Source organism: Megalobrama amblycephala, linkage group LG18 (genome assembly GCF_018812025.1).
Source record: "Megalobrama amblycephala isolate DHTTF-2021 linkage group LG18, ASM1881202v1, whole genome shotgun sequence".
Lineage (NCBI taxonomy): Eukaryota > Metazoa > Chordata > Actinopteri > Cypriniformes > Xenocyprididae > Megalobrama > Megalobrama amblycephala.
In genome coordinates this window covers 20016471-20042230 of record NC_063061.1, presented here as the reverse complement: position 1 = coordinate 20042230, position 25760 = coordinate 20016471, and the positions used below count along the sequence as shown (strand labels likewise).

The following is a 25760-nucleotide window of genomic DNA, read 5'->3' as shown; positions in this document are numbered from 1 at the left end:
TTTCTTTTTTGTCAGAGCAAGACATCATGTCACCTCAAATTAGTGGCAATTAATTAGCTGCCTTTTTATTGAACTGGGGAGTTATTACACACACAACCCCACCCAATCATTGCTGAGATTTAACCACAGATGTAAACAAAGGCCCTTGTCTTTGCAATCCTCATTGCGGTTTGTGACTGACACGTTTTGCTTCCAAAAACCTGTGCATGAATCACTGCTTAACTTAGCTTCTGTTAGCATTTAATGAAGTACAGTGCACCGCTATGGGAAGGAGTTGTTTTTTTTTTTTGTTTTTTTTCTCTAAGTCATGTTTTTAAAAGCTACTGAAATGACCTAATCCTGGCTTAATCTAAGCCTTGTCTGCGAAACCGGGCCTAAATTAATTTTATCACTTCACCATTCTGATATATTTAGATGTAATTTAACTGTAGGTCAGAAAACCAGCATGTATAGTATAGCATCCATCTATACATTCTCCAGTAAATTTGGTACCTGTAGACTAACTGTAAGCAAACAGCACTGAAAGTCTTAGACATTACATAATATAGCAACTGTTACAGTATTAGTTCATGCTATGATGACTCACATGTATTTTTCCTTCATTTATAATGATTTAATCTGTGCTATTCTGCAGGGTGACCGTGGACCAAAAGGTGTGGTGGGAAGAACAGGAGTCTATGGAAAGGATGGGGAAAACGGACTGGATGGGCCTCAGGGGTCTCCAGGGATTCCAGGACCAAAGGTCAAGTAACCATGTTACACCATACACAAATAACTCTTGTAACACTCTGATCCAGACTGTTTAATTTTAGCAGAAATAAGCAATTTATTTCAGTATCCTGACCTATAAGTGTTTTAATTTGTGAGATGTTTCCTGGTAACTGTTAACAATTCAGTTTTAAATTCTAAAACACAGGGTCCTCTAGGATATAAAGGTGAATCAGGCTCACCTGGAGAGAAAGGAGAAGAGGTGAGGCAAAATTGAAGCTGGTAACTAAAATGTTGTAGGTTCAAATCCAATGATGAACTATCATTTGTACCCTTGAACACAGCACTTTTTTACCCTAGGACTAACACTGTTCATTTTTTTGCAGGGCATTATTGGACCAGAGGGTCCATGTGGGGATATGGGAAAAGCCGGTGAGAAAGTAAGCCATCATTAAACCAATAAAGTCAATAAATGCTAGAACCCTATTTTATAGGGTGCATTGTTTGTATATATCGCCATCTAGTGGTCAGGCAAAGAACTAATAAATAGGCACTTGTAATTTATCTATTTTTATGTATTTTTAAAATCTACAGTTGCATCATTCTAGGAACACTGTTTGGTAATTTTAAGTGTTTATGAAAATATTTAAGCTATGCTTCACATTTACAGGGCTCAAAAGGAGCACCTGGCTCTCCTGGTCCTGTTGGCCCTCCTGTAAGTCATCTGCTGTAACTATGACTGCAGCATCATTCATTGTAGCAACTGTATGAATGAACATAAACATAAACAAGACTTATTCTTTAATTGCATCTGGCCTTGTCATTTAAAAATACATGGTTATAATAACAATATTAACCTAATAATCCTTTTCAGCATCTTGCCTGATTGTATTTTAATTCTTCTTCAGGGTCCACAAGGCATGAGAGGGATGGAGGGCCCTGAAGGGCATCCAGGGCCTGATGTAAGTGAAGACAAAATTATTATAATTGCACTAAAAATTGCACAAAATGATTATAATGCACTAAATGCTCAACATTTCTTTATCAAATGCACAAGTGTACATATAACATGAGGACTTTTTCACATCAAAGTTTACATCTAGTTGTAGTAATCTGTTAATGTTACTGTTTACAGGGTGATGATGGGATGGATGGACCACCAGGTCTTCCGGGTGCACCTGTAAGTAATACAGAATATGTCTGTGTGACTCAATATGAATCGACTAAAACATCATTGCATTGACACTACATTATGTGCTTCCTGTTTCAGATAAATGACTTTCCTCGTCACTACACTGTATTTTATCATGCTTTTCATGTATGATTTGTCCATTTTCTTTCAATCTCACTTTGTTTAAATGTTTGCAGGGAGCTCCTGGTTGGACAGGTGTGGTTGGCGCCCAGGGGCCTAATGGGTCTCGTGTAAGTGTTTTGGCCATTTCATACTGTTCCAATCAATTGTTAATCCGTGACATACTAACATTTTCTATTTTACTTTCTAGGGGGAGCCTGGGCCTCCTGGAGCTGTTGGTCTTCCAGGGCCACAGGTATGCTATTTATTATATGGGACAGTGTAATGTTCCTGATAAATGATCTCTGTATAACATATATGTCATTTATTAGGGTCCCCAGGGATTAGAGGGACAGATCGGGCCTCCAGGGCCCAGGGGTCCACAGGTGAATGTCTTCTATGAGTGTTCTACTATAATTAATCTATAAAGAGATGGTAGTCTTGAAGTTTTTTTATATATATATGGGTATCTACATGCTAATACTATGCATACTAAGTTGGTAAAGCTTTTTTTATGTAGCACCTTTTAAAACAGTAAAAGCTTTACATAAGAGAAATACACAGAAAAAAACATACATACACGTATAGAAATAAGACAGTAAAATTACTAAAATCACATAGTAGAAATAAGATAATAAAATACTAAGTGACTAGCCTGTGACAGGCTCTGTTATACAATATATTACGTAAACATGATCCATATTCAATTCATATGTTTCTCCACTAGGGGCTGTCTGGCCAGGAGGGTTTACCTGGTCCAAAAGGAGATCCTGTAAGAACTTTAAGTTAAATATATTTCTTTAAATTACTTTGATCTTAATAACATTCCAAGATACTAAATCTGAACACATACACTAGTCGATGGGTTTCTTATACTCACTAAGGCTGCATTCATTTGATCAAAAATAGTTGCTTTTGATCAGCATCAAAAGCTGAAAAAAAATGTATTTCTTTAAAAAAAAAAAAAAAATTAAAATATATACTGACACCAAACGTTTGAATGGTGGTATACCTTCTTATCCCTGTTCATTTACAGGGACCTGCAGGGCCAATGGGCCTCAGAGGGGAACCAGGATTTGAAGGATTAATGGTAAAAGCCTAATTCAGTCTAAAGTGTTTCTTTTTTGTTTTTAATGAGAATTGTTCATACCACGTTCACACTTTAAGAACAAGCTAAAATGACCACCAACTGATGTATCACATCAGCTGTTACTCATAACTAGAGAAACATATAGTACACATAGTATACATTTCTAAACAAACTCAACGGGACTAGTTTTTGTAGCAAAAATAAAAAATGTAATCAAGGTAATTTTGTTTCATACATGTACTGATTAATTAAAGTCATTATGTGTCGTCCTCGTGTTTTCTTCATTTTAGGGTGTGTTAGGAACACAAGGTCCAAAAGGATTTACTGGTATCAAAGTAAGCTCATGCCATCTCTATTTTAAAGGTCCCGTTCTTCATGATCCCATGTTTCAAACTTTAGTTAGTGTGTAATGTTGTTGTTAGAGTATAAATAAAATCTGTAAAATTTTAAAGCTCAAAGTTCAATGCCAAGCGAGATATTTTATTTAAGAGAAGTCGCCTACATCGAACGGCCAGTTTGGACTACATCCCTCTACTTCCTTCTTTAATGACGTCACTAAAACAGTTTTTTGACTAACCTCCGCCCACAGGAATACACAAGAGTTGCGTTTGTAGAGTGTGTTTGTCGCCATGTCGTCGAAATGCTGTTATTTTCATCCCGCAGTCCAATCACCGGGTCTGATTCCGGCTCAAATTGATAGGGTAAAATTAAAGACATGTTTACAATAACACTGAGCGCGTGCATCTCCACTTTATGGTAAGAGGCGTGACCTTTCCAGGCAAGGTTCGCTAAGCTGCTGTCGAATCACAACACAGGAACCGCTGGCACAATCAGAACTCGTTACGTATTTCTGAAGGAGGGACTTCATAGAACAAGGAAGTCATCAGCCCGTTTTTATGACAGTGGAAACAGCGGTATACAGATAAGTAAATTATGTGAAAAATACTGTTTTTTTTATATATACGCGAAACATGAACACATGTTATATTGCACACTATAAACACAATCAAAGCTTCAAAAAAACACGAAAAACGGGACCTTTAACCTGTCTTTACTACATATCTGAGTTTTTATTTTGGTTCTAATAGCTTTACTGTCTTTTAAGGGTAACAGAGGACCTGATGGAGACCAGGGAGACTTTGGACCTAAAGGAAACAAAGTAAACATAAAAATACGAATATATACTGTCTACATGGTACATTAAATGGATGTACTAGGTTTCTACCCTCATGATAACAGCACTTGTTAAAAATTTTATTTTCTTTCCAGGGTGCTAGAGGAGCCCCAGGGTTTCAGGGCATTCAAGGTGTGCAGGGACCAACGGGCTTTCTTGGTTTCCCAGGCTTCAGAGGTCTGCAAGGGCCACTGGGTATCCAGGTATGAGTTACACTAATATTGCTTCACTAATATCACTTGAAATAGACACATTTGCTTTTAGTTTGTTTATCTGTACATGGTTAGTCTTAAGAGTCATAATACACATATTTCCTCACATACATAGGGAGAGGATGGAGAGGCTGGTCCGCATGGCAAAGTGGGCAAGGAGGGGTCAAAGGTTAGAGTTGCTCTGTACTATAGGCATTAGGATTTATACCCCCAGTTTCACAGACAAGGCTTAAGCTCGTCCCAGACTAAAATTCATGTTTGAGCTGTTTTAACTGATAGCAACTTGCACTAACATATCTTGAAATATGTCAGTGCCATTGTTTTGTCTCAAGATGCACATCGGTAATGTTTTTTTTTTAAATGTCCTAATTGAATTTAGGCCTAATCCTGGCTTAATCTAAGCCTTGTCTGTGAAGCCGGGCCACAGTGTCTTAAATTATAAAACCCTTAAGTGCAATATTCTTCATCACTAATGTGAAATGTCCATTTTACTGAAGGGGAGCAGAGGTCTTGAAGGCCTCCCTGGAAAGCCTGGTCCTAGAGGCCTAAAGGTAACACACTTTATGGTATATTGTCATATACACTGCATTTAAGTTTGAGGTCAGTAAGAATTTAATACTATTATTCAGCAACAATGCATTAGATTGATCAGTAAAGACTTTTACATTGTTACAAAAATTCTAAATACAATGTAATTTGTATTACAAAATACAAATTGCATTGTTACAATTTCTATTTAAAAATAAATACTGTTTCCTCAACAATATTAAGTGATTAACTGTTTCAACACTGATAATAATAAGACATGTTTCATGAGCACCAAATCAGTACATTAGAATTATTTCTGAAGGATCATGTGACAATAAAAACTGGAGCAATCACTGCTGAACATTCAGCTGTCATCATAGGAATAAATTATATAAATTAATATATTTTAAAATATATTTAAAATTAATCGCATACAAAATAAAAGTTTGAGTTTGCATAATGTATGTGTGAGTACTGTGTGTAATTATTATGTATATATAAATACACACAACTTAATATATATATTTAAGAAAAATATGTTTATATATAATATAAATTATATAAAAATATAAATACATATACTTGTAAATATTTCTCAAATATATACATGAATGTGTTTGTATTTATATATACATAATAATTACACACAGTACACCCACATATATTAGGCAAACTCAGACTTTTATTTTGTATGCGATTATTCGCGATTAATCATTTGAAAGCCCTAATTAAAATAGAAAACAGTTATTTGAAATTCTAATAATATTTAACAATATGACATTTTTTACTGACCCCAAACATTTGAAAGGTAGTGTATTATGGTCATAAGCTTTAAGGTATTACAAATAGAAATTGTCTGTATGATATTGTTTTTCATGAAGTCTCAATACATTTTCAGGGACGAACAGGGCAGAGGGGTCACACTGGCATGCCTGGACTTCCTGTAAGTGTCCATACACAAAAGCTGAGAGTAGTGGAATTCCTTACCTCCCCAGTTAATATCAGTCTCCTGTGTAGAATATTGATTATGTCAGTGTTGATGGTGTTTATTGCAGGGTTTACCTGGCCCACCTGGACCTGTTGGAGCTGAAGGAAAGCCTGGTACACAGGTTCCCATTCTATATTCTAATACCATGATAACTGTGAAAAGTAGAATTTTTACTGTAAAAAAAAAAACTGTAAAAAAAAATGCATTTTTACATAAATTAAAAATAAATATAAACTAGAAGGCTACTGTGAGAAAACATTATATGATTTCAAATTTTAGATTTTATTCTAGTCATAATTCTACTTTTTTTAATCATATGGTTTCAAATGACTTTTTAGAAAAGATAAATAAATTCTAAATTCTTGTGCTAGAATTTGTAGAATAGAATATTATAATAAATACAAATATACGCATATTATAATAAATACAATAAATCTCATTTATTGTTACGATTACTACAAATAACTCAGTAAAGGTTCTAGTAAATATAAACAGGTATTTTAACCAGCACTTGTAGCGTTACACATTGAGACTGTCAAAAGTTCAAATTGATTCATTGTTCTTTCTTGTGCTCCAGGGACTGCAAGGCCTTGTGGGTAATGCAGGAATTAAAGGACCGATGGTGGGTTCAGAACTCTTTACATAGCAATATCCCACCTACAAATTGTCTAAATTGGTATTTATAAAGTCATTAATATAGTCTTTGGCTACTGGGCAGGAACTGTTTATTTAGCTATCACTGCTACGCTTTCATATTGAGCACCTCTTAACAGACTTTATATACCATTAATGAGCCATTTTTGGCAGTGAATGGAGCTCTATAATGCCGATTGTTGTCATGAATCCAGCAGACTGAGCTCCCGGTGCAGAGCAAATAAAAAACGATGATCACATTTTATAGAGGATGGGCTATGCCTTTTATGAATCATAAAGAGGTTATACAAACAAAGACAGTCTTTCCAGGAATTTAGTGGGCACCAGTGTTTTGTGCAGCTTGTCAAAAGTTTAATTTGCACCCCTATAAATGACTCTAGTAAAATGCAGTAAGCGAGAAGAGTAATGGTCGGTGGTGGTAGCAGAAAACACTGGTACATACATGAACACACAGGCTTTTAAGGTCTTGGTTGGTTTCCCATACTTCAGGGATTGCAAGGTATTCCTGGAGAACCTGGTAAGGATGGACCCCCAGGATCTATGGTGAGTTTTCTTCTCTATTCCCTGTCATTTCCACACATGTCTAAGTTACTAGTCAGCTGTACCTGAAGCTGAATAGCTTATTTGTAAGCACAAGAATTATGACAAAATGTCAGCATAATAGAAAAAAACTCCCCTGTTTGCAAGACAGACACCCACCTGACCCCTATCTGACTCGCCAATTGTATTACCCACAGTACCTATATTCAGAAAACATAATAAATTGAATCCATATTGCATATTATTTTTCATAGTATTGAATTTGTTACACTGTGCATTTAGATCAGGGGATGTGCTGTTAAATTTTCAATAATTCTTGGCACGCCTGCCTTTCAATGTCTAAAAAGGTTGAGGTGGTTGTCTTGAAGTTATATGTGTTCTCTGGTTTTTAGCTTTGCATTTCTATACACATAAGGCATATGATTACACTTACACACATTCTGCTCTTTCTCACACAACAAGGGAGCACATGCAAATAGAGATCAAAGCATATTTGGGTCTTTGAATCAGCCATTGTTTGTGTAACTTGTCTTGTAAGACAGACTACAAAGCAAATTTACAAACTTGAATCCTTTGAAACAACTACTGTTGTGTCTGAGCTAATTAATTCAACTCCTGACCCCCGTTCAGCAATATTAGGATGATTTCTGAAGGATCATGTGAAGACTGAAGTAATGGCTGCTGAAAATTCAGCTTTATCTTCCCTGAAATAAATTACATTTTTAAATATTTTAAAACAGAAAACACTTTATATAATAATTGTAAAATTGTCGTAATTTTCCACAATATTTCAGTTTTTACTGTATTTGTAGTTAAAGTCCCCCTGAAGTCAATAATTTTATCACTTAAAACTCATCTTTGATCACCAAAATGACATATTGATGATCACAATGACATTTTTTCTTCACGCCTTAAAACAACTTGAATATAACTCTATAGCCTTGCCTCATTTAGTATGCGTGGTCATATGAATATGCAAATTATCGCCACCTCCACTCACTGACACCAGTTAAGAGATCCACTCGTTGCTGTGATTGGTTACATGGTAGTTTGTGATATTAGAAACACCAGCGATTTCAAACTGCGTTTTTGAGACTGTTCACTGCAGTTTAAGGAGAAAATACTCAGCAATAGTCAGGTTAAATGCCATATTGAACTTAATGCAGATGAAAACAAGGCTGTGAGGGAGAGACGTACAGCCTTTACAATGGCTTGCACTGTATAAAGGTCTAAGATCACGTAATTTTCAGTGTGTTGTTAAACAACAGTACAATCCATTGAAAACACTGTATTCTATCCCTCACAACCTCATTTTCATACCTGTCAAAAATTGGTGCTACCCTGACTAAGGTCTATAATATCACTTCAGCAGATCAATACAAAAAAAAAATACTGCATTGTGATCTGTTTGTGAATTGTTAAATCTGTACTGATGATTATGTATTTCAATGACAGGGTCCGCCTGGACGAGAGGGGTCCATGGGCAGTCCAGGACCACCAGGAGAGAAGGTATGTTACGATTTATTTGTTTGCTCTTAGGGTGCTTTCACACCTGCCTCATTTAGTTTGGTTGAATCGTACTAGAGTTCATTATCCCCTTTGGTGCGGTTCGTTTGGGCAGGTGTGAAAGCAGCAATCGCACTCGGGTGCGCACCAAAAGTGCACCAAACAAGCATACCATGTACCGAGTAGTGTCTGAGTCCGACATTTACAAATACAGACACCATAAGCTCATGGAGCGAACTTGTCAATCATTATTTATGGATGACACTGAGAAAACTCTGACCAATAAGAGCTCATTGTACTCGCATGTGACTTCCATAAACGCATTTTGGTATGCTTTGAAATGTTGCTGTGTGAAAGCGAACCGAACCAAGAAGAAAATGCAACATTGTAACAAATTTTGTCCCTGTTTCGGAACAAAACAAATGATCCATAGGTGTGAAAACACACTTATATAATTTATGTAATCAAGCTGCTGATTTTTCATGATTATTTGGTATGTATGGTTATTTTTCTCAGGGTTTCGCTGGAAAGACAGGAGCGGAAGGGCCGCAGGGCCCTGTTGGCATGTATGTAAGTGACCCCTCTACAGGGCTTTATAGAGGAAAAAGGGAGCGGGATAAGGAGAATTATACCTAAGGTTGATGTTTTGACATTGCATCCTAACCTGTCATATTCTTTTTAGGGTTTTCCAGGAAACGTGGGTATGAGAGGAAGACCGGGCCACAACGGAGACAGAGTAAAGACAAATTGCACTTTAATAATCCTGCATTAACCACAATGTCATTTTATTATGAAGTTGTACTTTATAGTTATTATGTCAAAGCTTAGATAAAGGCTCCTTTCTTATCCGTAGTCACCTACCTCGCAGGCAGCTGACTTATGAGGCAACATCCTTATCAAAATATGATATAAATGACTGGAAGCAGCTCAATTAACAGTCACTTATATGCTGCAATCAAGCACAGATATTGGGTGAATTTGTATTTAGAAAGATCTACACTACAGTTCAAAAGTTTAACTTTTATTCAGCATGGACACTTTCAATTGAACAAAAGTGACAGTAAAGACATTTATAATGTTATAAAAGTTTTTTATTTAAAATAAATGTTGTTCTAAACTTTCTATTCATCAAATAATCCTGAAAAAAAAGTATCACGGTTTCCACAACAAAACTGAGCAGCACAACCTTTTTCAACATTAAGCACTACATTGAGAACTAAATAAACATATTAGGATGATTTATGAAGAATCATGTGACATAAAAACTGAAGGAATGGCTGCTGACAATTCAGCTCAAATTGTAATATTTGACAATTTTTTGTTTTTACTGTATTTTTTGATCAAATAAATGCAGCTCTTGGGAGCCTAATACTTCTTTCCAAAACAGTAAAAAAAAAAAAAAAAAAATCTTACTGATCCCAAACTTTTGAATGGTAGTGTATTTAGAGTCAATATGTCTCAGTACTGAATATTATTTTTTAAAATATTTTATTAAAAAAATAATGTTTCATAATACATTAAGTTGTTAATATAAAATAATATAAAGTATATTTTACTGATCAACATCATTTCTTATTGGATTCTTATGGATTTTCTTATCCGTTATGAGCTTGGAGCAGCCTTCATGATGATGGCTAAACATGTAAACAGCTCATTTGGGTTTAGAGCAAAGCTGCACTGTTTTTAGACTTCTTAATAGTAACTTTATGTAAAAGAATACATTTGTTTTCTTATAGGGAGAGCCAGGTCTAAGAGGGCCTCCTGGACCACCTGGGAAGACTGGACCACCAGTAAGTGTGTCATGGATATTATACAAACAAACACTGGGATCCTAAATCAAGCAGATTATTTTTTATTTTATATTTCAGTTACTGTACCGTCATTTCTTTCATTCTATGGACAAATGTATTTCAGTTTCCACTGCTGTAACACTACCATTTGCATGTTGTGATGATAATATTGTTAACCTTTATGTGTGTTTTTTAGGGTCCCCCTGGTCCAGTAGGAGAAAAAGGCCTGCCAGGACCCCAGGTATATAACACTTCTCAAAGAAAATAAAAGATCCTGACCTTACTCGCTCAGTGAAGTTTGATTTATCATAAAGCAGTGCTGAAATATAAAAGGCTTCATTTATTTCCTTCAATTATAAACCAATAGTTTACCTCTCTGCAGGGCCGTCAGGGAGATCCCGGGCATCAGGGAACAGATGGGCCATGTGTAAGCACATAATCAGCTTCATTTACATTATATCTCTGTTTGGCTGTTAATTTTCAAATGCTGATTATGATTGATTGTCTATATAGGGTCCTCCAGGACTTCAGGGAGTCAGTGGGGTCATTGGAAAACCAGGACCCATTGGAAGTAAAGGACTCCCAGGGGAACCTGGGCCAAATGGGCCCCCAGGTATTCCAGTAAGTGGTAATTCACCCTAATATACATGATGATGGATTTTAAAAGCTTTGCTTTATGAAAGTTAAAATTGCTGCAAATCTTTCTTCAGGGTTCACAGGGGGCAAATGGAGTGCCAGGTGTAGATGGGGAGAAAGGAGAAAAGGTGATTTAGAGTGATTTAAAAGATTTAGAGTATCTCAAATTGTGTTCCCTTATGAAATCACTAAAAGTTGCTATAAATGTACAGGGAATGATGGGCCCTCCTGGTGACAACGGGCCTCTCGGACTGGAAGGGCCACAGGTAAGATTGGCACTAAAGCATTAAACCATGTGCTGTTTTAATGAACCAGAGTGAAATCACTTTGACACACAGTCTCAAATGGTTATAGCTTTAATAAATTGGTGGCAATAGGCATATGATAAAAGATTTCTGACCTCTGTAGGGTCCATCTGGTCCAGCAGGTTTGGAGGGGCCTCCTGGAAGGAAAGGTGATAAGGTCAGGTGACAATTATTAAATTATATTAAATTAAATTATCATAAAATTATATTTGCTTGACAAAAATAACATTTATGTCGTTTTTTCCCTATATCTTTTAACAATTATTTTCTTCTGGCAGGGGGACAAAGGTCCCTTTGGAAAGCTTGGCCATCATGGACCGAAAGGAGACATTGGCCCTACAGGTGCAAAAGGTCCAATGGGTCCACCAGGCCCAGCAGGCAATGAGGTGTGGAGATTAATTTCTTAATGTTGGCACAGCTGTGCAATTTACCCCTAAAGTCATCCGTCTCAAATATGATCAGTCTCTCTGTCTTATAAAAGAGTAATATTGCTGTCTCTCTCCTGATGAAGGGTGATGCTGGTCCAGTTGGCATTGCTGGTGACCCTGGCCCTAAAGGAGAAAAGGTCATTCATCTTTTACACCTATAGTGTCATTTCACAAGGGAAAATGCTGTTGTACTATATTTCTTTTTTTCCCTCAGGGTGATATTGGGCCACGAGGATTTACTGGTTTAGATGGGCCATGGGGAGACGTGGGGGAGCAGGGAGAGAAGGGGTTCAAGGGAGACAAGGGCCAAATTGGACTGCAGGTGAGTGCAAATCAGCATTTCACATTTAAAGAAATGTATCATTTTATTCAGCAAGTATGCATTAAATTGATCAAAAATTACAGTAAAGACATTTATAATATTACTTTTTAGAAGAGTTATTTTAAAATGTAATAATATTTGGCAATATTAGTGTTGTTTGTTACTGTACATTTGATCAAATAAATGCCTAAAATAAAAGCATAAGAGACATCTTTCAAAAATCTTGCTGATTTCAAACTATTGAATGGTAGTGTATGTATTTTTCCTAAATAGAAAACAATAAAATATGTTGTTTGTTTTCATGGTATCTTTTACCATGTAAAATGTATGGTATTTTTACTTTTTTTTTTTTTTTTTCAATTTTATTGCATTTGTGTGTGATTGTTTGCTTTTTTTATGTCAGGGTGAGTCAGGCCTCATGGGTAGGATTGGACCTGCTGGTCTGAAAGGTGTAGAGGTGTGTAGTATCCTTATTTTACAAGAGTTCATCATACTCTATGATCTGTTTCACCTAAGAATGATTGACAGCTATGTTCCTGATTGATATGGTGATTACTTATAAACGGTTCCTTTTTTGTGTGTGTGTTTCAGGGTGGACCAGGCCACCAAGGGCTGGTGGGGCCAGATGGACCTCTAGGAAGCAAGGTACCACGTTTGATTGTTCACTTAGAGCATCCTTGGATTATTTAATTTATTTTTATGCTCTGAAACTAAGTGTCTCTTTTAGGGAGAAATTGGGCCGAATGGTTTACTTGGTGAGCCAGGGAATGCTGGACCTGAGGTTCTGATCCACTTTAAATGAAAATACATTACAATATTAACATATTTTGCAAAGCACATAACATGAAACGTCTTATTTACATTGCTTTGGATGACAAAAAATGCTGTTTTATTTACAGTATGTTCTTATTAATCATATCTATCCTTTGTGCCTCAGGGAATTGCAGGTCCCAAAGGTGTGCGAGGTGACACAGGAAAAGCCGGCACACAGGTAAAGATCATTTGTTTATATTTATGTTCATCTTCCAGATGATAGCTCATTCTTTGTAAGAAGAGGAGAAATTCAATGTCATTTATCTCAGAGTAACTGATTCATGATCATACTTTAACCTACAGGGTGGTGTTGGATCAGTTGGTCCCCAAGGTCCTTTAGGCCCTAAAGGTTTCCCAGGGCCTGGAGGGGAGAAAGGAGACCCAGGAGATAAAGGAGAACCAGGGGCGGAGGTGAGCTTGTAATGAACTCCATTAAGATGGAGATGATTGCTTTTTTAAACAGATCATAAAAAATCTACATGCTCAAAATGGAGCCATCTCTTCCCCTTAGGGGCCAGACGGCCTTCAAGGCATACAAGGGCCACCAGGACTGCTTGGTTTGGAGGTACAGACCATTAAAACCCAGAATATTGCATTTAAAAAGTTGTTCAATCAGTTGGTATGGCATTTTTGGCTTGGCTGTATATAGAAATACACTACATGTGATTGATTAACCCAGTTATATCTACAACCTTAGGGTCCACAAGGCGAGGCAGGGGTAAGAGGCTCACCAGGCCAACCAGGAGCTCAGGTCAGTGCTCAGCGAGACAAAAATGTACATTTACAGCAAAGAAACAACCAATATAGACACCTTAATTTAAAGGGATAGGCCTTTTGAAGCAAAGGGTATATATATATATATATATATATATATATATATATATATATTATACAGTGCCCTCCACAAATATTGGCACCCTTAGTAAATATGAGCAAAGGTGGCTGTGAAAAAAAATCTGCATTGTTTATCTTTTTGATCTTTCATTCAAAAAATTCACAAAATTCTAACCTTTCATTGAAGGAAAATAATTGAAAATGGGGGAAAAAGCTCATTATGAAATAAATGTTTTTCTCCAATACATGTTTTCCACAATTATTGGCATCCCTAGAAATTCTTCTGAGTAAAATATCTCTGAAGTATATTCCCATTCACATTTACATTTTTTAGCACACCAGGGTGACTAGGAGCATGAAATTGTGCAGCCATGACTTCCTGTTCCACAGGAGTACAAATATGTGTAAACACAAAGGACAAATCCCCTTAATCATTCATCACAATGAGAAAAAAACAAATAATATAGTTCTGATGTGCAGCAAAAGATCGTTGAGCTTCACAAAATAGAAAATGGGTATAAGAAAAAAGCTAACGCATTGAAAATCCCCATTTCCATTATCAGGGCAATAATTAAGAAGTTCCAATCAAACTAAACATGTTACAAATCTGCCTGGAAGAGGATGTGTGTCTAAATCATCCTAATGTTCGGTGAGGAGGAAAGTTTGAGTGGACAAAGACTCTCCAAGGATCACAGCTGGAGAATTGCAGAAATTAGTTGAGTCTTGAGTCTCATTATCAAACAGCACCTACATCCCCACAAGTTGTTCGGGAGGGTTTCAAGAAAAATCCTTCTTTGCTCATCCAAAACAATCTCCAGCATATTCAGTTGTTAGGCAAGACTGGAACTTCAAATGGGACCGGCTTCTGTGGTAAGATGAAACTAAAAAAAATAGCTTTTTGGCAGCAAACCCACCAGATGGGTTTGGTGCACACATGGATAAAAAGTACCCCATGCCCACAGTTAAATATGCTGCTGGATCTTTAATGCTGTGAGCCTATTTTTCTGCTGGAGGTCCTGGACATCTTGTTCAGATACATGTCATCATGGATTCTACCGAATATCAACAGATAAAAAATCAAAACCTGACCACTTCTGCTAGAAATCCAATAATGGCCAGTGGTTGGATCGTCCATCAGGACAATGATCCAAAAAAACCCATCAAAACCAACACAAAAATGTGTCACTGAGCACAAAATGAAGCTTCTGCCATGGCCACCCCAGTTCCCTGACCTGAAACCTAAAGAAAATGAGTGGAGTGAACTGAAGAGAAGAAGCACCAACATGGAGCTGGAATCTGAAGGATCTGGAGAGATTCTGTATGAAGGAATGGTCTCTGATCTCTCCTCAGGCATTATAGAAGAAGACTCAGAGCTGTTATCTTGGGAAAAGGACATTGCAATAATTGGCCAACATGAACTAGAGAAAAACATTTATTTCATAATGAGCTTTTTCCCCCATTTTCAATTATTTTCCTTCAATGAAATGTTAGAATTTTGTGAATTTTTTGAATGAAAGATCAAAAAGATAAACAATGCAGATTTATTTTCACAGCCACCTTTGCTCATATTTACTAAGGGTGCCAATATTTGTGGAGGACACTGTGTATATATATATATATATATATATATAAAATGTAATAAACTAAAATTATTTGAGGGTGAGTAAATCATGGGATAATTTTCATTTTGGGGAGAATTATCCCTTTAATTATGCCTTTGTTTCAACTCTGCTTGCTTAAACATGACGCCTTTTAATGAGTTTTGATTGTTGCAGGGCCGTATGGGTAACCCAGGACCTGAAGGAAAAGAAGGCATGAAAGGAGAGAAGGTAAGGTCACAATGTTCTTTTCTCTGTCTTAATCCCTGTCTGCTATCTAAAATAAAAGTGCTTCCTCTATGCCTTTGTCCTTGCTGTCAGATACGAGAACTGTGTTTAAAAATACAGATTTCCCAGGACTCTTATCTGCAATTTCATTTTGAATTTGGTTATTGATGCATTTTTAGGGAGCTCAGGGCAAAGATGGAGCACCTGGAAAAATGGGTCACATTGGACGGAGGGTAAGATGTGATATGCCTACAAAAGTGCCTTTAGTGTGCTCTCTTAGATTCTATTAAATGTTTCCAAATCTCTTAGTAAAAGACAAAGAAGTTTAGCGACATTACTGTATATTGTCACGAATATACAGTACTTAGTTTATTTTAGACTCTGAAGTCATAATGCAGAACAAACATTTGTAAAATTGTGGTGATTATGATTGATAAACTGATTTTTTTTTTTTTTTTTTTTTTTTTGCTGTTTGACATCTAAAGGGTAAAAGAGGCAAGGCAGGGTTGAGGGGGACCAGAGGACCAAGAGGAGAAAAGGTCAGAATTTAGAGATTATATCAACATGGAATTTAAACACATGAGCTTAATTCATGAATCCCATGGCTTGAATTGGACACATTAGGTATTTCCTTCTTGGCTTCTCCTTGTCCAATAGGGAGAGAAAGGAGATGTAGGAGAGAAAGGACTTCCTGGATGGGGGGGAAGTATGGTAAGATTGATACTCTTGGTCAGAAATAATCCATTTCAAAATTGTCACATCTTTTGCATTAAATAACATTGTGAGAATGAATGAAATAGGAGAATTAAGATGCTTAATGCTTGACAGGGAATCCAAGGGCTGAGAGGAGAGCCTGGGGAGCAAGGTGTCAAAGGAGCAGAGGTGCTTTTACAAATGTACTCAGACATGATTCTTTTTGACCCTTAAAAATGCATTCTTAATATTATTTCCTTAACCTGTCCATAATAGGGTGAGAAAGGGGATCAGGGACCTCCTGGTCCACCAGGGAGAGATGGCTTGAAGGTATGTTGTATCACAAGCACATCCAATGAGTCTGCAGTACAGCCCATTCATCCTCTTATGAGAGAATTTATTTGTTCTCTTTAGGGGAGTCTGGGGCCTCTTGGTCCTCCAGGCCCCCCCGGTCCAAAGGGTGATCAGGTAAGAGTCAAATCGTCTTGAGAACACATATATTCTTTTGTTTTTTTCTTGTTTTTTAATGCAATATCTTAGATATCTCTCATCTCTTTTTCCATCATTTGTAAGTTGCTTTGGTTAAAAGCATCTGCTACATAACTAATTATGAAATGCATATACTTTTCCTAAAGGGCAATATTGGTCCTGCTGGGCCTAGAGGGACACCTGGAATACCTGGACTACCGGTGAATGTCTTTTTTTAAAAATGTTTCAGCATTTAAAATAATAGCAAACTGTGCCTTTTAAACCGTAGCTGAATAAGTATTAACATATCTGCTGCCGATGCATTTACATGTGCTCTGTCCTTTCAAGATATCGAGGCATGGTTAATTCATTTTTAATGACACAAGCAAGGACAGTGAAGTGCTTTATCGCAGCCACAGACCTTTTTTCTCTTCTTTTTTTTTTTTTTTTGAATGAGCATGAACATCATTTATAATTTCTTTCTCTTTTATCTCCTCCACACTGCAGGGCTTGTTTGGAGACAAGGTATGAAATTTAATTTCTAAAACTTTCTTTAGTCAGCATCCATCATGTTAAAAGGCAATATTCTGGATTAAACAACATAAAAATACATAAATCAAATATTTTTACATTTATTTTATAGTTATTTAATATATTTATTTATTTACAGTATATGTTAAATTAAACATGTTAAATTTTGTACATCAGTTAATAATCTCTTGTCATTTTAATTTTAGGGACTTAAGGGATTTCAGGGGCCTCCTGGTCCTATTGGAAGAAGGGGCTTGCCAGTAAGTTGCCAGATGCTCTTTACAGTGTTTTTAACAATATGAAAGCATTTTTTATAGCAGAAAAAAAACATAATTCTGTGTTTGTTTGATCATTTTAGGGTCCACCAGGGCCACCAGGACCTGCTGGTAAAACTGTGAACCTGACCCTGACCCAGATCAAGGCAAGTGTTTAAAAACTTTAAGGCCCTTTTCTCTTAAATATGTTGCTGATCATTTAAAGGATTAGTTCACCCAAATATGAAAATTACCCCATGATTTACTCACCCTTTCAAGCCATCCTAGATGCATATGACTTTCTTCTTTTCAGACGAATATACATATATATTAAATAATATTCTGGCTCTTCCCAGCTTTATAATGGCAGTAAATAGAGAATCAGATTTTGAAGCTCAAAAAAGTGCATCCATCCATCATAAAAGATATCCACACGGCTCCGGGGGGTTAATAAAGACCTATATTTTCACGATTCAGACATTTATCTAAATAATGTTTTTATTTTAAATTTGAATGAAGGTAATCTTGTATTGTGTACTGATACCATCGAATAAAATACAGTACTGTATAAAATACATGCAGAATGTCACAAAATCTTTCTTTTTCTTGGACCTTCAGTAAAATGCATGGTAAATCTCTTTGTCTTACTTTTTCATCTCCAATAGGACCTGATGTACAGTTCAGACAAGCCCAATTACTCTCTGATTCAGACACTGCTGGACTCTCTGTACCATGACCTCCGGCTGCTGGTGGACCCTCCGGACGGCAGCAAGCAGCACCCGGCCTCTACCTGTCTGGAGCTGTGGCTGTGCCAACCCAACTACACCAGTGGTCAGAGCTCTACCTATATCTTTCATCTTTTTCTTTTAGCTTTCAAAGACATTTATCTGTTTGTTCTTGTTCTCCTTTGTGCTGTCTTTTAGTAATCTCTGCATTAAGGCACTTTCACACTGAGCGCGAAGCGATAAAGCTAAGCAATTTGCAGACGAATGGAGCTTTCACACTGAACGTGAAACATTGATTGCCTTCAGCTAATTCACGCCTGCACTATAGGTGCCGCTGACCAAGAATATATTTTTCCTCATGTATGTATCTTGTAGGTTTTCCCATTTGTTTTTAACCTTGTCCGCTGCACAACATACAACAGTAAATTAAGATAAATAAAGTTTGGTACTACATAAAAACCATCATCGAGTGCATGTAATAACTTCCGACTGCGATCTATAGTGGATTTTGATTAAAGGTGCCGTAGAACGTCTTTTTAAAAGATGTAATATAAGTCTAAGGTGTCCCCTGAATGTGTCTGTGAAGTTTCAGCTCAAAATACCCCATAGATTTTTTTAAATTAATTTTTTAACTGCCTATTTTGGGGCATCATTAAATATGAGCCGATTCAGGCTGCGGCCCCTGTAAATGCTCACGCTCCCCGCCCCCGGAGCTCACGCTTGATTTAACAGCAAAAACAAAGTTCACACAGCTAATATAACCCTCAAAATTGTTCTTTACAAAGTGTTAATCATGCTGCATGTATAATCGCGTAAGTATGGTATTTATTTGGATGTTTACATTTGATTCAGAATTAGTTTGATAGTGCTCCATGGCTAAAGCTAACATTACACATTGTTGGAGAGATTTATAAAGAATGAAGTTGTGTTTATGAATTATACAGACTGCAAGTGTTTAAAAAATGAAAATAGCGACGGCTCTTGTCTCCGTGAATACAGTAAGAAACGATGGTAACTTTAACCACATTTAACAGTACATTAGCAACATGCTAACGAAACATTTAGAAAGACAATTTACAAATATCACTAAAAATATCATGTTATCATGGATCATGTCAGTTATTATCGCTCCATCTGCCATTTTTCGCTGTTGTCCTTGCTTGCTTACCTAGTCTGATGATTCAGCTGTGCACATCCAGACGTCCTGCCCTTGCCTAATGCTTGAACATGAGCTGGCATATGGATCTATTGTTTCGATTCAAGAGCATCATTGCGATGTACATTCATGTCGATTAATCATGCTCAGTGTGAAAGGCCCTTTACAGTTCACAGTACACTCATTGATCCCATTTACACTTGATATTAAGATCTATCTCAGGTGATACAACCACAAGTAGACAGAACATTGCACATCCAATGTACACTTAATACAGCTACATTACTAAAATAAGAAGAAAGAAGTGTCTGTGTACTATGGAGCATACTGTAAGTTGTTTTGGATAATACAATCTGTTAAATAACTATTTTTGTAACTGTTTCAGGTTTCTATTACATTGACCCAAACCAAGGCAGTCCTTTAGATGCTCTTTTGGCCTACTGTAACTTCTCAGATTCAGGAGCAGAGACCTGCCTTCACCCCAGAGATGCACATGTAATGTCCTAGCTTACTCCTCACTGCTGTGTCTCTTTGATGTCAAAAAACATCAAAATGTTATTATTGCACTTTCAATTTCCACAGCTGCCCATAAGGACTTGGCTGAATGACTTGGGAAATAACAGCAAGTTCTACTGGTTAAGTTCACTGGAGGGAGGTTTTAAAGTAAGTAGCACTGTTGGTCTGTGGAAATTTTGACTTCTAATTGGGACAGAGTTTGTGTTATTGACAACAAGTTTGTCTGACTGTGTGATAGTTCACCTAAAATGAAAATTCTTGTAGACTTAAGACACTTTTCCACTACGTGGTACGGCTCGGCACGACTTGACTCGGCTCGGATTGGCTCAACTCGCTTTACTTTGGCTCGGTTTGCTTTTCCACTGCGGTTTAGTACTGCTTCAAAGTGGGTGGAATTATGGACTGATCGCTATAGTTGCTCCGCCACCTTGTCTACTGACCACAATACAGCCATTTATTTTTTTCAAGTTGTGTGCGAACGGCATTTAAAGCAAGTCATTAAAAAAAAAAAAGTTGCGCGAACAAATACTGCGGTGGCTGTTACTGACTATTTAAATCTAGCGGCTTTGGTGTCTAATGTTTCAAATCCAATGACGCTGGTAGTGATGATTCTCTCTGACCAATCAGTGATCTGCAGTGTTACACATCACATATTAGTATCGGTACAGCTCGCTTGGAACCTCAACTGAGGTGGTAGTAAAGTCCTAGGTACTGTACACAGTGGAAAACCCCCAAACGTGAGCCATACCGAGCCATACCATGCAGTGGAAAAGCGCCATTACAGAGTCAATAGTTTACTCTTATGGTACTTTTTTTTTTTTTTTTTTTTTTTCTTTCCTTTTTAATGTAAAATAAAAGCCTGGACATTGGCCTAAAGAAAATAAAACTTTTAATGCTTTAATATTTTTAATTTATTAATAGCCACTAATAATGTTGTTCTTATTATCCATAAAATTTTTGCTCTTTTTATGTTGCATACAATAAACTGTCTGTGTCCTTCAATTTTATCATCAAAACCCATCTGTTCATCTTTGGTCAGTTTGAGTATCCAGCCCTCAGTGTGGTTCAGCTGCGGTTCCTACGACTCCAGAGCAACAGAGCAGAACAGAGAGTGACGTACTCCTGTTTCCCTGGACACCGACTGGGCCAGACACAGCGACAGGTCCAGTTCCTCACAGATGCCATGAAGCAGAGCTATTTAGGAGCATTGCAGGATTGTGTGGTACGTGGTGTCTAATAAAAAGTTTTGTGTGTTTTTTTTTTTTTTAATCACATTAACGCAGGTGAATATTTTGTCCACAATTAATTCATTGCAGTAGTGAATCAAGTTAGGGGCCTGTTTAATTTTTAAGTCTCTTATGCTCACCAAGGCTGCATTTATTAAAAAACAGTATTCTTGTGAAATATTCAAAATAACTATTTTCTCTTTTCTATTTTATGATGTAATTTATTCTGGTGATAGCAAAGCTAAATTTTTCAGCATCATTACTTTGCTGCTCAAGAAATGTTTATTATTATTATTAATGTTGGAATAGTGTGCTGAATATTTTTTGTGGAAACAAGACCAAAATGTAGGGCTGGTTTTGATTTTATCTTTTGAGAATTGATTGAATTGGAAAAGGTAGGCGTAGAAAGTCTGACCTGAATGCCAAATTGCTATTTATGTTTTATTTGCTATAATAAAGTCTAAATAGCAAAATGGCTCTTGGTTTACATTAGGGATTTTGTCAGCTCAACCCCTTTGACCTAAATTTTTATATATTAAAATAAATATTTATATATTAAATGTTATGTTCACAGTTCTCTGATATCTGTTAATGTGCAAATATATTTTTTTAATTTAAGTGTTTTAATTTCAAATAATTTTAAAATTATTTATTTTAATGTTAATTGTTTTATTTTATTTATATATATATATATATATATATATATATATATATATATATATATATATATATATATATATATATATATATTCCGTATATAAGTGCTATATTTGGGTCCCCGGTGTGTCTACCAACCCAGAAAACATGAAAAAGGACAACCCAGTAACATTTTTTGACAAGCCTTTCTCTGCAAACATGTGAAAGAATAAGCTGCTCAGATTTCCCTCCCCTAATGATGCAGGAAGGGGATCTTATTATAATATTACCGCCCTTAATCTGCACGTTTCCACCCACGCCGCTGCCATTTTGTTTTTGCAAGCGAAAACAGTGTACCAGTTCTAATGCCATTTGAAAGTTTGAGCAAAGCATGCTAACTGTTCTATAACACTATTTAAAGTTTCGTTAGCTTGGATAGCCTGCAACTTAACCCTGGCAAGCTCGATTGCTAAAAAAGGAGCGTTTCTGTCCAAGCGATATTTTGGAAAAAAAATATTAGACCACTTACAGCATTTGATAGCAATCATAAACGTTAGCCTGGTGTGTATGGCTCTGTTTGGCAAACAGGTATGCTATGTATAGTGGGCATCCACATGAGTTTTACACAAAAGATTAACATGACGGCACATGCTAGTCAATGAGTTGAATCAACTCCACAGCAACTGCATAAATGTATCCACTAACCATTCAGAAACGTCCAGTTGTAACTTGTAACTGAGTCTCTCCATCAGTGTCCGACTCCGGTTTTAGCAATGTAAGGCTGAACACTGTTACTGACAATCACCATTTTGGCTGCGTGAGATTCTCCAGCTTTGTTGTTGTTGAGCAACCAAAGCGCAAGCTGTTAAAGCTCCGCCCTCTTCTGAAAAGCAGGCTGGGAGAAGCAGCTCATTTGCATTTAAAGGGACACACACAAAAACGGCATGTTTTTGCTCACACACAAATAGGGGCAAATTTGACATGCTATAATAAATGATCTGTGGGATATTTTTAGCTGAAACTTCACAGACAGATACTGGGGACACCAGAGACTTACATCTTGTGAAAAGGGGCATTATAGGTCCCCTTTAAAGGTGCCCTCGAATGAAAAATTTAATTTATCTTGGCATAGTTAAATAACAAGAGTTCAGTACATGGAAATGACATACAGTAAGTCTCAAACTCCATTGTTTCCTTCTTCTCATATAAATCTCATTTGTTTAAAAGACCTCCGAAGAACAGGCGAATCTCAACATAACACCGACTGTTACGTAACAGTCGGGGTGTACGCCCCCAATATTTGCATATGCCAGCCCACGTTTCCAACATTATAAAAGGCATTAGACAAGGGCAGCCAGTATTAACGTCTGGATGTGCACAACCAAATCATCAGACTAGGTAAGCAAGCAAGAACAATAGCGAAAAATGGCAGATGGAGCAATAATAACTGAATTGATCCATGATAACATGATATTTTTAGTGATATTTGTAAACCGTCTTTCTAAATGTTTCGTTAGCATGTTGCTAATGTACTGTTAAATGTGGTTAAAGTTACCATCGTTTCTTACTGTATTCACGGAGACAAGAGAGCCGTCGCTATTTTCATTTTTAAACACTTGCAGTCTGTATAATGCATAAACACAACTTCATTCTTTATAAATTTCTCCAACAGTGTAGCATTACCCGTTAGCCACGGAGCACTATCAAACTCATTCAAAATCAGAAGTAAACAATATAACAGTATACAATACTCACGTAATCCGACGCATGCATGCCGCATGCATGACGAACACTTTGTAAAGATCCATTTTGAGGGTTATATTAGCTGTGTAAACTTTGTTAAGGCACTGTTAAAGGCAAGCGCGAGCTCTGTGGGCGGAGAGCACGGGATTTAAAGGGGCTGCAGCATAAAATCGGCGCGTTTATAATGATGCCCCAAAATAGGCAGTTAAAAAAATTAATAAAAAAAAATCTATGGGGTATTTTGAGCTGAAACTTCACAGACACATTCAGGGGACACCTTAGACTTATATTACATCTTTTAAAAACATAATCTAGGGCACCTTTAATATCTAATGACAGCTAATTGCAAATATTTGGGGATTCTCTGTCTGACTGTCAAATGGAAATGTATATTTTATGGCGGAATTTACACACTTTACCATTAACAATTATTTTAAAACCCTTTATGTTTATGTTTGGTGTACCAGTCTGCAAAGGAAGTGGATCCCGGACCGCGTGAGTCTGTGTTTCAGTTTGAAAACATGGACCTGCTTCCTCTACATGACATAGGAATCTTTGGCAACAGCAGTCACGAGTTTGGCTTCACCATCGGCCCTGTGTGCTTCAGCTAGAGACACACTGATTGATCTCGGCACATCCTGTGTGGTTAACCCTAAATACAAGCAACAAAGAGAAGAAAACAGAACACTGAAGAAGCATGTGGCATCTACGGCTTGTGGTAAAGGAAATACTCTACAAAGTTCTTCAGACAGTGACTCCACACGAGTCCTGTCTATCCCGGTGCTGCCAGACATTTGGACGATATCCTTTGTTTGTTTACAGGGACTTTTGGCTTTGTAATTGATGTACTGTTTTATAGCTAATTTTATTTGATTTAGCAATGTTTTCTAATCACTAGCTGGTCTTGTAATAACGTTGCAGATGAGGCTTGGATCGTATCAAGTGTAATGACAGGGTTCTGACGTGACCACTGTGTGGTTGCATGGTACAAGTTTCAGCTGTGTACTACTTAATCATGTACAAAAGGTTACCATGGATTAACCAGTTATTATTATAAGACTTTGCATTATAAGGCAACATAAGTGCATACTTGGAGTGTATAAATGACACTTTTTTCCCCCTCTCATCTAAGTGTCTAACTTGAATTTTAGGACTGATACAAACAAAGCGTCCCAGTGAGGACACAGCTAACCTTCACATGAGGTTTGAATATCAGGAAGTCTGTGCTACATTTTTGTTTTCTCTGTTCATGTCATGGTTTGATTTCAGAAATTGTAATATTGTCTAAATATTGTTCAAATGTGGTTAGATGATTTATGGGTGCCGTATTTACGAAACAGCAGTTGTTGTTTCAAAGTTGTTTCAAAAAGAGAAGAATAACACTAACCACAGAAATACACTTGTGCAAGCAGTGATCTAATGTGCATTATTATGGGTATGAGACTGAAATTCAATGCACATGCAAAAATTCATAGAGACGTGTCCTTTAGTTCACATTTACTGTATGTAGGTCTCAGGGAGCACTTACGTTAACAAATATGACTTATACATGTACGAAAATACACAAATGATGTTGGTAAAATAGGTTAATTTTTTATAGAAAGTGTCGAGAATAATCAGACAAATCCAAATTTAAGTATCATTCAGCATTGCTTTAAAGCAGTTATCATTTAATAACATTTGAAACCACGTTGAAATTAGGCGCAGGTGCTTTATTTTGTTCAATTACATTTTGTAATGTATATTGTGTTTACTATGTATTTGTGGTGACATCTGAAATCACATGCTGGTCATCTGTTTGAGTATCAGCTATAACAAAGTGCATTAACAATGTATCACTTAAATCGTGTTGAACAATTTTGTATCATTGTTTGAAACACGAACGTTTCTTAAAAAATGTTTTGTGAAGTTGTATTTTTCCCTATTCAAACAGCAAAGCGTGGTAATGAGCTAAACCGCGGCTGCCCAGTTACACCCCAGGAGGATCCATGAGCAGGTACAAGGGGCCCTAGAAGTGCCTTTTGTCTGTAATTCTTTTCTGAATGCAGTCTGTAGCGAAGAAATCTGCGTGGAATGGGATGAAGTGAGAAATCTACTGATCACTGCATGCTTGAAGTTGCCATAAAAGTTTACAAATGTTCAGATCTGGTCATTGCTGCAACGGAAA

The 25760-nt window shown here is 36.8% G+C and overlaps 1 protein-coding gene across 2 annotated transcripts in view; it reads left to right on the top strand.

Moving 5' to 3' along the window:
• Positions 1 to 25525, top strand: part of si:ch211-196i2.1 (collagen alpha-1(I) chain) — a 77444-nt gene extending 51919 nt beyond the window's left edge. For both annotated transcript variants that reach the window (XM_048166754.1, XM_048166755.1), the window contains 56 exons: positions 635 to 742; positions 917 to 970; positions 1095 to 1148; positions 1379 to 1423; positions 1617 to 1670; positions 1844 to 1888; positions 2077 to 2130; positions 2211 to 2255; positions 2332 to 2385; positions 2727 to 2771; positions 3036 to 3089; positions 3380 to 3424; positions 4195 to 4248; positions 4359 to 4466; positions 4591 to 4644; positions 4973 to 5026; positions 5902 to 5946; positions 6059 to 6112; positions 6569 to 6613; positions 7135 to 7188; positions 8641 to 8694; positions 9208 to 9261; positions 9374 to 9427; positions 10428 to 10481; positions 10678 to 10722; positions 10864 to 10908; positions 10995 to 11102; positions 11192 to 11245; positions 11330 to 11383; positions 11526 to 11579; positions 11701 to 11808; positions 11934 to 11987; positions 12065 to 12172; positions 12576 to 12629; positions 12764 to 12817; positions 12900 to 12953; positions 13110 to 13163; positions 13289 to 13396; positions 13497 to 13550; positions 13683 to 13736; positions 15595 to 15648; positions 15825 to 15878; positions 16131 to 16184; positions 16303 to 16356; positions 16474 to 16527; positions 16615 to 16668; positions 16753 to 16806; positions 16974 to 17027; positions 17314 to 17331; positions 17544 to 17597; positions 17696 to 17758; positions 18257 to 18422; positions 19858 to 19967; positions 20055 to 20135; positions 21028 to 21210; positions 24061 to 25525. In XM_048166754.1, the coding sequence (XP_048022711.1) occupies positions 635 to 742; positions 917 to 970; positions 1095 to 1148; positions 1379 to 1423; positions 1617 to 1670; positions 1844 to 1888; positions 2077 to 2130; positions 2211 to 2255; positions 2332 to 2385; positions 2727 to 2771; positions 3036 to 3089; positions 3380 to 3424; positions 4195 to 4248; positions 4359 to 4466; positions 4591 to 4644; positions 4973 to 5026; positions 5902 to 5946; positions 6059 to 6112; positions 6569 to 6613; positions 7135 to 7188; positions 8641 to 8694; positions 9208 to 9261; positions 9374 to 9427; positions 10428 to 10481; positions 10678 to 10722; positions 10864 to 10908; positions 10995 to 11102; positions 11192 to 11245; positions 11330 to 11383; positions 11526 to 11579; positions 11701 to 11808; positions 11934 to 11987; positions 12065 to 12172; positions 12576 to 12629; positions 12764 to 12817; positions 12900 to 12953; positions 13110 to 13163; positions 13289 to 13396; positions 13497 to 13550; positions 13683 to 13736; positions 15595 to 15648; positions 15825 to 15878; positions 16131 to 16184; positions 16303 to 16356; positions 16474 to 16527; positions 16615 to 16668; positions 16753 to 16806; positions 16974 to 17027; positions 17314 to 17331; positions 17544 to 17597; positions 17696 to 17758; positions 18257 to 18422; positions 19858 to 19967; positions 20055 to 20135; positions 21028 to 21210; positions 24061 to 24204 (3654 nt within the window). In that variant the 3' untranslated portion in view covers positions 24205 to 25525. The remainder of the gene's footprint in view (positions 1 to 634; positions 743 to 916; positions 971 to 1094; positions 1149 to 1378; positions 1424 to 1616; positions 1671 to 1843; positions 1889 to 2076; positions 2131 to 2210; positions 2256 to 2331; positions 2386 to 2726; positions 2772 to 3035; positions 3090 to 3379; positions 3425 to 4194; positions 4249 to 4358; positions 4467 to 4590; positions 4645 to 4972; positions 5027 to 5901; positions 5947 to 6058; positions 6113 to 6568; positions 6614 to 7134; positions 7189 to 8640; positions 8695 to 9207; positions 9262 to 9373; positions 9428 to 10427; positions 10482 to 10677; positions 10723 to 10863; positions 10909 to 10994; positions 11103 to 11191; positions 11246 to 11329; positions 11384 to 11525; positions 11580 to 11700; positions 11809 to 11933; positions 11988 to 12064; positions 12173 to 12575; positions 12630 to 12763; positions 12818 to 12899; positions 12954 to 13109; positions 13164 to 13288; positions 13397 to 13496; positions 13551 to 13682; positions 13737 to 15594; positions 15649 to 15824; positions 15879 to 16130; positions 16185 to 16302; positions 16357 to 16473; positions 16528 to 16614; positions 16669 to 16752; positions 16807 to 16973; positions 17028 to 17313; positions 17332 to 17543; positions 17598 to 17695; positions 17759 to 18256; positions 18423 to 19857; positions 19968 to 20054; positions 20136 to 21027; positions 21211 to 24060) is intronic.
• The last annotated feature ends 235 nt before the right edge of the window (positions 25526 to 25760 follow it).